General features: G+C 39.6%; 1 protein-coding gene across 1 annotated transcript; it reads left to right on the forward strand.

The window, feature by feature from the left end:
- The first annotated feature begins 4,916 nt into the window (after window positions 1–4,916).
- atxn7l2a (ataxin 7-like 2a) lies at window positions 4,917–15,449 on the forward strand. The gene is made up of 10 exons (XM_073876227.1): window positions 4,917–5,080; window positions 6,305–6,372; window positions 6,742–7,067; window positions 7,149–7,399; window positions 7,489–7,568; window positions 10,575–10,786; window positions 10,907–11,081; window positions 11,657–11,778; window positions 12,642–13,473; window positions 15,153–15,449. The coding sequence occupies exons 1-10, from the start codon at window positions 4,951–4,953 to the stop codon at window positions 15,168–15,170; spliced, it is 2,214 nt and encodes a 737-aa protein (XP_073732328.1). The 5' UTR covers window positions 4,917–4,950; the 3' UTR covers window positions 15,171–15,449.
- The last annotated feature ends 245 nt before the right edge of the window (window positions 15,450–15,694 follow it).

The following is a 15,694-nucleotide window of genomic DNA, read 5'->3' on the forward strand; positions in this document are numbered from 1 at the left end:
TCGATGGTTCTTACTCCACTTACTCCTTTGTTGTAGATTCAAAAGATACTCCTTCTTCCATTTAGTCAACCTTCCTCCCACTCTCAGAATATTGTGTTCATCTACAAATGGGCGTAACCTGTGCAGTCTAAAGGGCTGATTTGATTTCACCTCTTTCCTTTCTTTAAGTCTTGTAGACTCTGATCTCTCTTTTCGCCCCTTTACCTTCCTTGCCCAACACTTCAGTCTTGCTATAGCCTTCACCATTCTTTCCCCATCCGAAAAATTCTGCAACGATTCAACAAAGACGTTTTGCTCTGTCACTTTGGTTGTGAGGACTTGGGCCCTTCTGAGCTCTGGGTCGCTATCACTTTCTTCTGCCTTGACCTCATCTTTGGGGAGTTCTCGTTGCCACAGGAGACTTGGCCTAGTGAACCAGTTAGAGTCTATAAGTTCCTTTGCTGTAAAATCTAACTCAAAGATCTTCAACATGTCCGCTGGTGTAAACATTTCTTTTACTTTAGTTTGATACACAAAGTGGACTTCAGACTTAATTGGTTGAGGAGTTTGAGTGGCTGGAAGGACTTCTTTTGAGATGATTCGATGACTGATTCCAATTTCATCTGCAAACCCATTGTCAGGGTTGCTGTAGCCAATAATGCTCCACCCCAACACAGATTTCTGAGCAAACGGTTCACCTTCCTTACCACTGACCACATTTCTGGGAAGCAAGACTTGGGAACAGTTATAACCGATCAGCAATCCCACTTCACAGTCAAGTTCAGGTGCCATCTCGTCAGCTAGATGTTCTAAATGAGGCCAACTTTTTGCAGACTTACAGGTAGGTATGTCAGATTTATTTGCAGGTATATATTCTCTAGTATATGTAACTGGAAGGTTGATTCTTTCTTCAGACCTCAAACCTCTTACCTGTAGTCCATACAACTTATTGCTTGACACAACCATTGTTTTTGATGTGATTGTGGAGATATTGAGCCTCACAGGATCTTGCTTTACAGGTAACAAATCAGCTATGTCCTTCAGAATAAAGGTAGTGTCGCTCTGAGTGTCGAGCAAGGCGTACACCAAAGTCTCTTCTTCAGGATTAGTTGCTGATGACACGTACACAGGGAGAATTGATGACGTATGAGTGTTCCTATCATATTGAATAACCTTGTTGGAAATTGCCAACGATGTCTCTAGATAGTCATTGGGTTGCTCACATTTACTTTCTGCGGATCCCTGGCTAACAGTAGACTGCATTTGACGACCTTCACATATTGGTTTTTCCCCCAAGTCTTGATGTAGACAGGTTGGATGATGTTTTCCACATTTCTCACAGACACTTCTAGAGATGCAATGCTTGGAGCTATGTCCAATCTTGAGACAACCAAAGCATAACTTCTCAGAATACACAAACTTCACTCGCTCTTCGACTGGCTTTTCCATAAACTTCCTGCATTTGTGTAAGAAATGTCCATGCCTTTTACAAAACACGCATACAGGGTTAGTCTTCTCACTTGAATTTGTAGTGAAAGTTTTAGCAGTTGAGTTACGATTTCTGTGAAGCTTGTGATCTAGATCACTCTGTCTAGAGTTTTCTTGTTCTATAGACTTCAATGCTTGGAGTGATGTAATAGGGTTACAGAAAATTCTGGCCTCTTTGTTGAGAAACTGAACAAATGACTTGAAGTCAGGAAAGGCATTATGTTCATCTTGGAAAACTGTAGCTGTTCTGTTCCAACGGGAACTCAACCAGTCAGGCAACTTGGCCACAATTCTCTGAATTTCAACACAATCATTTAGCGTTTGTAAGCCCTGAACATAAGGCATGGCAGCTGTAACACTGGTTAAGAAATCAGCAAACTCACGAAGATCTTCATTATCTTTAGAGGAAATCTTATGCCATGAATGTATCTTATCTCTATATGCTTTGCCAACTATAAAGGAATTCCCGAAGCGGTCATCAAGTATGTCCCACGCAGCACAGTAGGCTTCCTCTGTTTTGACTAGGGAGTATCCTTCAATAGCTCGCTTGGCCACGCCTCCTACATACTTTCGCAAGAAATAGAGTTTTTCTTGAGCTGACAAGTTCTTGCGGTCAATTAAAGTCTGAAAGGACACCTTCCAGTCTGTATACTGCAATGGATCTCCAAAAAAGACAGAAGGCTCTGGTATTGGAATCCTATTTGCTGTTATTGCCTCTGCGAGCATTTTCACAAGGTTATTGGTGGCTTCATGTGAAGTAGTTTGACTATTTACTTGAGGTACTACTGCTTCAACGCTGTAGCCTTGTGGGAGGGTGAAAGAGGATCTACTAACTGGGGCCTTACCTTGCAAGGACACCAATGGGGGGATAACAGGACCAGACATGCTGCCTGCAATAACATGGGTGCCCAGTCTACCTTGAAAGGTTGATGCAGGAGGATCTTGTTGGTCTTCCTCAGCGTAAACTTGTAGTCTGGCCTGTGCAGCGTTATGTTTCTTCAGCTCCTCTAGCCGCTCCACCTCTTTTCTCTTTTCCTCCAATTTCCTTTTCCTTTCAATGCTTTCTGCTACGAAAAGAGCTCTTTGCTTTGCTCTTTCTACTTCCATTGCCTTTTCTTGTACCTCTCGCTCCGCGATCACCTTCTTCTCTTCTGCTTCCAATTCCCGGATCTCCTCTTCACATTGGTGTTGAGATTTCATGATTTTAAAGACCTCTTGAGTTGCTGCCACTTCGGCTGCAGCTTGCTGCCTTTCCTGTGCGGACTCAAGAGAAATCCAACTGGAAGATTTAGAAGCTGGAAAAGATTGCACAGAGACAACACTAGACTCTGTAGGATCAAACACTGAGTCTGCCTCAGGCCAGGGTATATCTTCTGGATCACCTGCAACAGTGATGAAACATTGAGCCTTTTCTCTTGCAGTTTTAGTGATGGCATAACATGAATCTATCTTTCTCCTAATTTCAAGATCAGGAACTGAGATGGCTCTAATTCGATCATAAATGGCGCTTACATCAGCCTGATGGGCATTAATGGCATTGACAATTTCAGTAATAAATTCTAGATCTTCTTTATGTTTTATTGATCTCTTCAACCCATTAATATCGTACTTCCATCTTTTATACATACGTTCAAATGCTCTTTCCAAATCATTCAATTTAGCATCTTGCAATTGCTTTCCCTTTTTTGAAAGGACACGTGTACGTTGACCTCTTCGAAGGTCAGGTGGAATAGAATCGCCAATCTCTGCACCTTTGTGTATCTGTTGAGTTTCTATAAGCTGTTGAGCTTGCACCAAATCTTCATCTTGTGTGTTCTCTTCGATCGGTCCCTTGTTTAAGTCTTCTTGGCCAGGAAGATCTACTCTTTCTTGTGTGTACTTTAATGTGGGTTCACTAGAGTCTGACATTTTTAACTTTCTGTATGTTGTAATAATTGTGCGTGGAATGAAACTAATCTGTTATTAAAATGAGGTAACGTTGTATCAATACATAGCACTACAGTAAGCTTCAATATAATTAGTGTTTAAACATAAACCTTAATTATAAACAAGTTAAGATTTGAGATGAATTTATAAATAGAATTTCAAAATTGCAATAGTTTACAAGCACAAGTTAGTATAACTAAGCTGCAATGAAATATCAAGCAACCTTAAATGCAGACAAAACAAACAATTCAATAGAAACAGACTTAAGTAGAATTCAATGCAGGTCATGTGCAACAGGCTACAACATTAAATTCATTCATTCAACATTCAAACATGTGTCAATGCAAACTGCAATTTTAATGCAATCTCAATAGTCCACTCTTAAAGTAGTTCAATGAATCGGAATGTTCATGATCCTTTAGAAAGCAAAAACAATGAAGTTCTGATGACAATTCACAGATATGCTGCGCGACTTCAAACACCACCTTTAAGTGCTTGCTTGCTCGCTTAGCCTTACTTGTTAGCTCTTTACTTCAGTCTCCTAAAGGGAAATCCATTCCGAATGTGTAGACCACTTCTTGCCAAACACTTGCTGCAGTCTCTTAATAGCTTGCCAATTTCGCATGCAGGTTTGACTACTTCTGGTCCTTGACTTCACCGTAGTGTTCTACTGTACCGCTCTTAGTCACAAATCCAAGGCCAGGTTCTCCAAACTGATGTTTTATTTCTCCAACAAGGAAACATAAACAACGTAGAGCTACACAAACACAAGACAACATACCACCATCAATCATACATTCATAAACCCAAACACAATGTCAATCATTATTAAAATAACCGAAATAAAGCGTAACATACCACTTTACCGGCTTGTAAACCAAGAGAGGATGTCACAATTCGTTGTTGAGTTGACCATAAACAATATGAACCTTTGTACACATGAGACACAATGAAGCATGCAGCACCTCAAACAGGTAGCTTACCCTCTGTAGCCTCACCAGCTAATTCATTAGATTCACCAAACAGGAAGTGACACAGATGCATCATGGGAAATTGAGTCCATCCAATACAATCATCATCAACTTCATATAAATATGTACATTACAAAAATATATAAAATCAGAAATTATTACTTTAATTGTGCAGAATATGCAAGACTAGGTGGAAACCATTAAACTTCTGTAGCTGCAGCCACAGCTTTATTTACATTTATTTTCACAAAATGGCGGAATAATCTCTACATTGAACACTGATTAGTACAATACATACATACAATAAATGTGCTAGAGAGTGACTACATTGAAGCTAAAATTGAAGCGTTTTGATAACTTCCCTATTATTCTAAAATGTGGAATAAAATGAACGGTAACCGATAGTATAACCTTAATAAAAAAATAATAATCGTGTAAATAATATAAATTACTAACATTAATAAATAAACGTGTTATTATATTTTTACACAGTGTGAGATATTTCACGTAAAAGTGCGCGCGCACGCAGGTCCCCCCTATGCTCACGTGCACGCGTAATTTGACGTCAACGCCTTGCCGCGCAGTGATGATGGCGGTGCGTGAACGCGCAGTTAAAGTAATGGCTGCTCTGGAACGGCGGGTGCCTTGTCTCGATGATTTCGTTGGCCAAAGCTGGAGCGTCTGGACGGAAAGAGCCAACCCGACAGCATCGGAGGGTGAGTGAGCACTTCGTCCGCCGTATTTCTTCATTCACCACCAAAAAGTCCCACGGATGTGCTTTATTTTCCGTGGAAAAGGCACGGCATCCCGAACCATGTTACCCAAACAAAGAACCTGCCGGGTCCTAGTGCCGGCCGGGTTCATCTCCTGCGCTCCCTCACTCGTAGCTACTGGAGTCTATTCTTCATCTTCTTCACAAGGAGGTTTATAAAAAACCTTACGGTTTATCGCAGTGCGATTAAGACACTTTCCTGACACTGCATTGAACTCACCCATGTTAATATGAATGGCCACAGATCATATTTATGCAAGAAAGTATGGATGCATGTAGTATGAACAACTTTCTCTTATAGACGCCGGTGCTGGTAGAAATGGAGGAGGAGTTTGACGCTGTTGCTACCATGTTAGATGGGGAAAAGGCTCGTTTTTGCGTCTATAACACATTTGTATCGAAATGTATGCTCGATCGTTTGGTCACATATGCCCTTGGTGCCCTTTACGAGGAGGATCTTGGTCCGTCTTCCCCTAAAGATCTAACAGCAGATCATGTCGTCAGAAGGAACGTGTTCCGTATTCGTATTGTCTGCAACTTCAAATGTAACAAACGCACCCAGTTTGAAACAATGTATCTCCCTAATGGCGGGTGCCACTTTTTTATTAATCGGTTAACAGTTTAGGGATTATTGCAGGTACAGTTTTATTTTGGCCCCACCCACACGAAGTGCTTGTGGTTTCACAGATGACCGGAAAATTTGCATTAACATTGAAAATCCTAGCGAGTTAAACCTACACATTTACTTGGATCACAAATGAAGATTTGTTTAAACAAAGTGTCTAACTTAAGATGAATGTAAATTAAGAACCCAAAGCATTAGTTTATTATATTCATTTGTTCAGAAGAATAAACTATTGGTCAACCCATTTGACTCATGGTGCATTCGAGGTATACATTTTCCTTGTGATCTAACACACAACCTTTGCTCTACCAACTGAGTTAAAAGGAAACCACTTACTAATATTAGTCAACCACTGAGTGATATTGAAGGAGACGTATCCCTCTTTATTCCTTTGGTGGTTATTGCGCTGGTTGAAACGACCAAGATGAAAATGATTTATGCATAGGAATGTACATTTATTCTGTTAGGATGACTGAATATGATGAAAAAGACAATGAACATGTTTTGTTGTAATAACATGCACTTTTTAACTATATATTGTAGGGTCTGATGGCGATGAATACAGCAAGAATGGCAAAAAAACGATGGAAACCATGACATTGAGGAAGGAGGATATGTATTATCCTCTTAAAAAAAATGTTTTGAGGAGAGACGGAAAGTCAGCTTTAACCTGACAGTTTTGTTACATTGACCAGGTTGATCAGCTTATACGTATACTATACGTATTTGATCATTGTGAGATAATCTGCTTTTATCTGAGATAAAGTGCCAGTTACCATTTTAAAAATAAAGGTGCAATAGAAAGAACCATTTTTGGTTCCTCAAAGAACCGAGAGATGCTTCCCTATCAGAAGTGTTAATGAAAGGTCAGTTTTCAGTTCTGTTTAGCACAAAATACATTAGCATATTATCATGCTATGGTTTGGCACAAGATGGGTACTTTGTCTCTTTTTAAAGATCCATCTGTTGTTAAATGTGCAGATATGTCCATCTTTGGTCACTATCCCGGACACGATGACTTCTACCTGGTCGTGTGTGACCACTGCAGTCAGGTGGTGAAGCCTCAAGCGTTCGAGAAGCATTGTGAGAGGAGACACGGCCCTCTGGGTAAGCTCTATGCACACCTCCGCTCCACACCACCTCCGTCTCAGCAGCAGAGACCCCGTCATGGGCACACCCCACCCTCCCATGGGACCTGTTCTTGGAGTGGGAGAAACCAGAATGTCGGACCACCAAGGGCTTCGCCGCAATCTCCCTCCACACCTCCGCAGTTCAGACACTCAAAGCCTCCAAAAGATGGAGTTTGGTAAGGTTCACGTGTGCTTAAAGACCCTAAAGTGATTTTTTTTGTGGTAATGCGTTTAACTCAAAAATCAAATTTTTTCAGGCATTCTTCTTTGGAAAAGACCTCCAACTCGGGACATTCAGAATCGTCTGTTTTTAAGCAGCCTCCACCCATTGAACCCACGCGCAGCTCTCCTCCCCCTACTCACAGAGACCCTCCATGGCCCCATGGAGGCCCTTCGCCCAGCCGGCCCTCCTCTTCCGAAAGACCCCAATCCCAAAAAGGGGAGTCGCCCTCGGCTCCCAACACCTCTGGACATCTTCGTGGACAACGAACGTACAAGATGGTCTCCAGTAAGTCAATAAATGTTTCACAATACACCATTCGATCTGTACGTACATCATGCCAAAATAAAATTGACAAAAACGTCCCTTCTCCACAGAAAAATGTGACCTTGACAGGCACTGTGGTGTCATGGACCCCGAGAGAAAGAAAGTTTGTACACGACTTCTGACCTGCAATGTGAGTTGAGCATCGTGCCCACGTAATCTGCCCTCAATCTGTTATCTATGTGAATCTTCATTTTCTGCATATAAAACGTACAATTGCTGTGTAATATGAACAAGACTTCTGTGCTGAAGCCTTTCGGATGGACACGGGTTTCTATAGAGAGACAGGAAGTTAAACGGACATGACTGACAGGAAATGGGGAAGGGATTACAGGAAAAGCCTCTGAGTAGTGCTGCTTTTCTTCAGGTTTTTGTTCGATCGGTGACAGAAAGGAGCCGTCGTTTCAACTAAGCAGCCATTAGTAGCCAAGTGGATTCAAAATGGTTAAAGCCAAAAGTAAAATGCAGTAGAAATTTGTTATCAAAACGTTTTACTTTAAATTAACACAGAAAGCGTACATATTAAAGGTGCATTGTGTAATTTTTAAAGGCTCACGAAAACTTGGTTTTAAAAATGTCAAGCATGAAAATGTAAAAATTGCTTAAATTAATTTTTTCCCACCAGACATTGAAAAACATGTACTTCGGCATTTAGTCAGTAGGAAGTCCTTATCAATCTAAAATCATTATGAGTCGGAGTCGTTTATAACGTGCATTTAAAAAAGCAACACTCGTTAAACACAATCATTCAAAATATTCTTTATTATCATGAAAATACCTGAAACAATTTAAAGAACAGTGATATAAATATTCCTGTAGACGTTTCCTGGAATAGCACAAAGGGAATTTCTGCACAAGAGCGCCCCCTGGCTTTGGGATGTACCAGGATTTCACCGTTATTTATTACAATTCATTCATTGAGAAAACGCATATTTGCACGATAAATCGTTACAGCCCTACTCTCTATCTTACGAGTCTCTCTGCTGTCTTTGTCAACCAAAAATATTGTCACTTTTTAAAGTATTAAAATCCTTAATTGCGAACCATTGCAATATGCAAACATACACGTTTATGACGTAACAATAATTTTTATATATCATGAAGCCCAACATAAAGTATTAACTAAAACATTTGAACAGATTTACTGTGTTTTGTTGCTAGTGACATTAACCTCATTCTTACAGCACTTTGGTCTCGGAAAAATACATGGAAAATTGACAGACAGGCTCTTATGTGAACCCAAACACGTCCCGTAAATGTTCTGGGATTGCTCCCGGAAAGAGGATCTAGTAACATTCCCAGAAAACCGTCTGTGTAACAAGATGCAAAAACAATGCCGTAAAGCCGCCTTTCCACTGCACACGACAAACGGCGGCCGATAAGCCGGACGTCATTCATTTCCTATGGAGAGTCGCAAAGGGGTTGCGTGAGGTGCCGACCATCTGCGAATGCGTAAATATCGGATCCGTTTGACTCGTGCGACTAAACCGCATGCGATATGTGTGAGGTGAAAATTATTAATCCTTTTGGTTTAACTTTATTAGTAACACTTAAATCCTTAAAAAAACACTTTTAATTACTGATAAGTAATACATTATTAATTTAATTTGTGTACGTTATTATTTTAATCTTGTCTTTATATGTTCTCTCCAAAAAAATATTTGCAATCTTTGTCATATATGCATAGCTGTTTATTGTTTCATTCATTTGTGTTCATTTATTTATTTCACCATGGTAAACATATTAGAATGAAGCCTCTTGCGCTGGAATGAGCTTCTCTCCCATATACGATTAAACTGAACTAAACTGCCACTAGGGGGAGAACTCCGACTGTCGTTTCTGTATGTCGTGTGCAGTGGAAAGGCGGCTTAGGGGGGTGCTGTAGTGAGGACGCGCGTGTCATCGCAACAATGAAGTTATGGTTCAGCTCTTTAAAATGAGAGATATACATGCAAATTAACATTCACGACGTGAAATGTCTGCCAACTGGACGTTACTATTCGCGCTGAAGCTTTGATCATTTAGCAGTGTAAAAGAATAGCGCATCACGTGCTTATATGAGCTAATAATAAACAAAAATCCCTGCGCAACATCGCAAGAAGATGTATCGTTCAGCTCTTTAAAACAGTGGTTTTAAATGCACACTCACAATGAGAAATCACTGCAAACTGGAATGAAGCAGAACTCGTCAAAAATATTCAATCTGAAGCCGAGATCGTTCACAAGCATACTAGAACGCTGCATCACGCGGTCCTTTATAGTCTTATCATAAAAAAATGCCCTCGAGTGGTTTCTGGAAAGGGAAAAATGGATAATAAGTAGTGCTGGGCAAAGATTAATCGCGATTAATCGCATACAAAATTAAAGTGATTTTTGGCATAATATGAGTATGTGCAGTGTGTAATTATTATGTATAAATAAATACACATTCATGTATGTATTTAGGAAACATTTAAATGTTTATATATATTTATTTATATTTTTATATATTCTATATTAAAAATAAATTTAAAAAAATTATATATAAGTAAAACAATTCTGAAATTAATATATGAATGTGTGTGTGGTTAAATATACACAATAATTAGACACAGTACACGCACATATATTATGCAAAAAATCACTTTTATTTTTTATGCGATTAATCACGATTGATCTTTGCCCAGCACTAATAATAAGCAAACTGCGGAGGAAAGTGCAAGACTTTAAACACGTCACGTGTCTTTACGGGATCTTTATGGTTTGTGTGTGAACGCACGCACAGATTCCGGAAAATCATCGGCCGTGTAAATGAACCAAAAATCAAACGATTCCGGATAAATCCCAAAATCATTTCCCGTGAATTTTCCGTAATATTTGTGCGAATAGGGCTTTTTTTAAACACAGGGTTTTGTGATACAAAGCTAGAGTTAAAAATACGTGGACTTAATTGTTAAACGTAGAGCATGAATAACACATTTTTATGTTGCAGTTTCATCAGTACATTTTTACCCTGAATTATTCATTTAAACCGCACAGATTATTAATGCTTGATTTTCTAGAAAGCATAAAAGTTTTATGAATCTCATTCATCATTTGAAAGAGTCTCTTGCTTGTTTAAATTTTGTGAATTAACACCCCCTGAACTCTTTCCTATCAGATTCATTCCATCCATCAGAGGAGGAAGGTCCAGGGCAGGAGTAAAAACTTTGACCAGCTGGTGGCAGAGCTGAAGATGAGTTCGAAGGCTCGTGAATGGGTTTCTCAGGCCCCGGAAGGTTCTGCAGCTCAGTCCGTGAGCCCAGAACCTCCCAGAGATACACCTGCACCGCCCCTCTGCCGGCGACCTCTTACAAATAGCCCTGCATTCAGGTTAGTTTCAGACTCGTGTTTAGGTTTAGCCAAGAAACAACATAAAAGTCAACACGAAAGTGCAAAATTAAGACACCAAGTCTCTTACTGTATCCATGTGCATCTGTTTTTGTGTGTCAGAACGCAACCTGCATCTGAAAGTGTAGAGGATGAGAAGCCCCATCTGGATGATGGGAGCACACGGTCACACTCTCCTCTCACCCAGGGCAACATCTCAGGTGATGAGAGTGAAGCAGAGGGCAATGATGACACGGCAGACTGGCACTCAACTCCATGGCATCCAAAACCAGCCGCGGTACGACCGAACGTCATACATGGTGTCATAAGATTTTTTTTAAGCCCGAAATATAATCTGTTTTTACACGCATGCAAACGTATGTGCATGGTTGAACGCAGAACATTGCAAAGGATTTTTTTGACTCGTATGTGTATGCAGACGTTTGACCCATGCACTTTGCGACAAAATGCAATGCATGTCCTTAGCTACATACTACATTCTCCTGTATGCACATGCGCGACCTACGCAGGGTTTAAAAAAATCTGGCAGTGCGCGTACAGTACGTGGGCACGCTTCTGATGAAGATTGCGTCACATGCGCTGTACGTGGACCCTTGCGTACGGGTAAAAAAATACTACGGCCTTTAGGGAGGGGCTCTACCAGACCAATCACACAGAATTTATGCATCGTTACATTTTTGGGGTGGTGTGCGTCCGGCTACGCATAGGGTATGCGTCGTACACTCGATTAAATTGGACTTAAGAGCGTTCTAGTGTTAATAGTTTGTGAGCTGTGCTAAAGTAAGCATAACTTGTAAAGTTGCAGTGGTGCTACAGACATGAATATTTTAACCATTGACTGTTCTTCTGCAGATTTGTTCATTTGGGAGTCATTCTATGGGCCACGGCATCTTCACTTTTGATCGGCGGTTGCACCATCTACGATCTGCCATGAGTGTCATGGTGGAGAACCACCTCAGTGCCCATCTGTGGAGGTAAAAACTTCTTGATTTATTGAGACTCTTATTTTGTTGAATTATTAGAATTGGATCGTAAGATGGGAAAATGTTAAAGGAATATTCCACTTTTATAAAAAAATCTGATAATGTACTCACTCCATGTCATCCAAGATGTTTATATCTGTCTTTGTTCAATCAAAAAGAAATTAAGTTTTTTGAGGAAAACATTTCAGGATTTTTCTTCATATAGTGGACTTTAGTGGACCTCAACAGTTTATAGTTTAAATGCAGTAATATTGCAGTTTCAATGCAACTTTAAAGGGCTCTAAATGATCCCAACCAAGGCATGAAGAGCCGCTCTCGTGATAACGATAACTTTGAAAAATATAGTTTTAAAAATCTTTTTATATTAAAGAGAATAGCGGGGTTCACACCACAACTATAATGATAAAGATACAATGAACAATATTGTTGGGATCACTTTCTGAGCGATTTTTCCACCCCCCCACCTGATAAACGATAAACCATTGACAGCCAATCAAATCTATTTGAAGTCCAAGCGTTATTCGGTACCCCAAACGAGGTGGTAGTAAAAAAGGATCTGGTACTACTTACTGTACTCAATGGAAAAGCCCCCCAACTGACCCAACCAGTTGGGTACTATGCAAAGGAAAAGCGCCCTAAGCGATCCCCGAAGCTTATGTTGTTCTGTGCCAAATGTCCCTGTAGCTCAGCTTTGTGTACGCAAACATAAAAGTCATGGGTTCGATTTTCAAGGAACATGCATATTGATAAAATGTATACCTTGTAATGCTGCAAGTTGCTTTGGATAAAATCATCTGTCAAAAGCATAATTGTATGTGACATTTCATAATCCTTGCTTCCTCTCATATACGCAGAAAAATACCTCAAGCATCCCAGAGTCCCCCAGCCAAGCCTGTCGCTGTTCCTGCCTCTCCTTCCTCCATTTCCCAGCATTCCAAACTAAAAACAGGAAGTCACAACCCCACCTCTCTCAAGACTTCCTTTTACTCTTCTCACGGACCAGGCAAGGAGCCAAACCCGCAGAGTTCCTCCACCAGCAAATCTTACAGTCAATCAGAAAACTCTGGGGTCAGCCAGTCCACCGCCTCCCCTTCTAGTAAACTCAGCCGGGCTCCGACTCAGTCAGGCCCCGGGCGGCCCAAAAACCCGGTCGGTCGCCCCAGCAAGCAGCAACTGCGCCTCAGGGAAGCAGAGCGGACGTCCTCCGTGGACGCCGGTGCACTGCGAAAGCGCAAAGCCTCTTTCGACGAGTCGGACGCTGTCAGCCCGGACAAGAATTGCGTGACGCATAGCAAAGGGCGGCCCCTCATTAGCAAAACCCCACCGTCAGCCTCTCACGGACAAACCAATGGCACGCTTTCACCGGCGAGCAAGCCACGGACCCACATGACCCCCTCGGAAACCCACGGACCGTCCTCGTGGGCCTTTAAAAAGACTCACCCGTCGGCCCACCACTCGCCTCCGGATGCTGTCCCGCACAGCAGAGGAGTGGACTCAGGACTGCACAGCAGGATGGCCAGCTATGATCACAAGGGTTTGGGGAAAAAACGCAAGAACAGTGGCTCGTCGCCTCCTTCCAAACCCCACCGGCTGCCCACCTCCCCTCATTCTGGTTTCTATCCATGGAAAGAAAGCAAAGGATCGGGACTCTCTGTCGGGGGGGAGAAGAAACTCAGCACACAAAAGGTGAGGACACATGGTGACTTATGATTATCTATATATCTATATCTACATTACATTTTAAAATGCTCGTAATCAGAGTACAGTTACTATTTTATTGTTACAGATTCCTTTACATGGATTACATTACATATTAGTTTCTTATTTTTCCTACTTTTGAAAAATTTTTCAATTTTTATAATCTTACAAAAGATTTCTTAAGTCAACTGATCCACAACGGTGGGCCTGACGTGTTTTATATGTGTTTTCTAATAAACTTTACATACTGTATATACAGAACATTGTAAAGGTCAAAGGATTTAAAGTAATAATATAAAAATTTCTGATATTCTTCAGTGTTTATATAGAAGAGTCATTGAGTCATTCCCATTATTGATGTTTTCTAACAAAATATGGTGTTACTGTGGTAAAATATGGTGTTACTGTGGTAAAATCTGATCTGAATCTAATAATTAATTTATAGTTTATTTATGTTTTATGTACAATGTAATGTCAAATGCACTTACAAACATATCTTGTTTAAATTGGCATATATTTTCTTCCTCTTTGTACTGTGTCGTGTCAAAATAGTACTTAAATATGTGACTTAAAAATAAAACATAGGTGATCTAAATGTAATCAAAAAGTAATCTGATTACATTTCACAAAATGTGTAATCTAAGAGATTAAGTTACTGACTACAAATTTTGACATGTAAAACTACAAGTAGTCTATCCAGCTCTAGCTATATTGCAGTGGCCAATATTTCAGCCAGTATTAATTTTTTTTTTAAATTATGGGCATTGAACTATAAATCTTAATGATTTTTTTTTTTTATAAAAAGAAATGAAGTCTGTCAGACAATAAAATGGCCAATGAATCATTATTCACTTCTATCTCATGTTGTGTTACACAAACAGTATCGTGAAGTGTCAGATCCACAATTACATCTTGTAAATATCAAGCCCTTAAAAAAAGGGAATTTTTTTATACATAAATATGCATAACAAATGTTTGCTCTTACTGCAATAACATTTGGGTTATATCGACCTCAAATCAGCCAGTCACATAGCTGTCTTAATATTGGCATTATCATAAAAAAATTGGTTGACCATTGTGTTAGCAACATGAAGGAGATTTGTTTGAGTAAAAAAAAAACATATTGTGATAAAATAAAAGCTTGTAATGCAAGTTATGGGTGTCTGCCAAATGCATAAATATAATTATTAAAGTGTTATTGCAGACCTGTAGCTGATTATTTTTGTAGCAAGTAGGCATTTGTCATTTTGCTTATGCATTTTAATGTAATAAACGTATCATGTCTGTGCATTTGTAATATTGGTATCTTTTTATAAAACTGTGACCTTGTCTGTGAAATCCTGGCTAAATTCTCATAATCTAATGATGAGACGGGAGCATCAAAGTTTGATAACGATCTCTGATTTCACATTGACTTCAATCTTGGACATAAACTTAATCTGTCAATAAAAAAGATATCAAGGTTATATTTTTATTATTAAAGGTTATATTGAAATGATTGCGAGAAATGAAAAATTACACTTGGTTTAAGTTTAACCTGTAAATAGGCCATCAGACAAGGTTTTAAATGTAATCTAACTTGCATTTCTGATGCTTTTGATATTTTAAAACACTGCTAATATTGTGTTTATTGTCATATTAATGATTTTGTGTTGTCTTTTTTACAGCCAAAATTGCACCACTGAGAGTGCCAGCCTTACAAGCCACTAAGAGAGCGAGAAAGAGCCCTATGAACTCAAATAGGACTGAACACAGGATTCCTGATGTCTGACTGTATGAATTGTGTATTTGTGTGAGCGCATGTTTAGCTACTATGAATGTCTGTGTGCGTGGATGTGTATGAAATAAGATGAGGGAGTGAATTTCTCTGTGAATTCAGAAAATACCTCAGAATCTACTGAATAATGCTGCTACGTAAATGTTGTTTATAAAATGGATTAAAATATTCTTTATACTCAGTATAATGGGGTCTTCCTTAAGTAAATCTAACAAGACATCTCAAGAACATATCAAGATCATATTTTTAATTATGTTTTGCTGGTTAACTAAGTCTAGCAGCCTAAAAACACTTAAAGGTAAATTTACATTTAATTTATTGAATATTACCATAACACCCGGGCACATTAAAATAGGTTATAAGTTATCACACAGCAGAAGTCGTCACTCGTGATAGTAAATGCCAAAAATGTTTTTAAAAATGTATTCAAGA

The sequence above is a fragment of the Misgurnus anguillicaudatus genome, chromosome 14 (assembly GCF_027580225.2).
Source record: "Misgurnus anguillicaudatus chromosome 14, ASM2758022v2, whole genome shotgun sequence".
NCBI classification, from domain to species: Eukaryota; Metazoa; Chordata; class Actinopteri; order Cypriniformes; family Cobitidae; genus Misgurnus; species Misgurnus anguillicaudatus.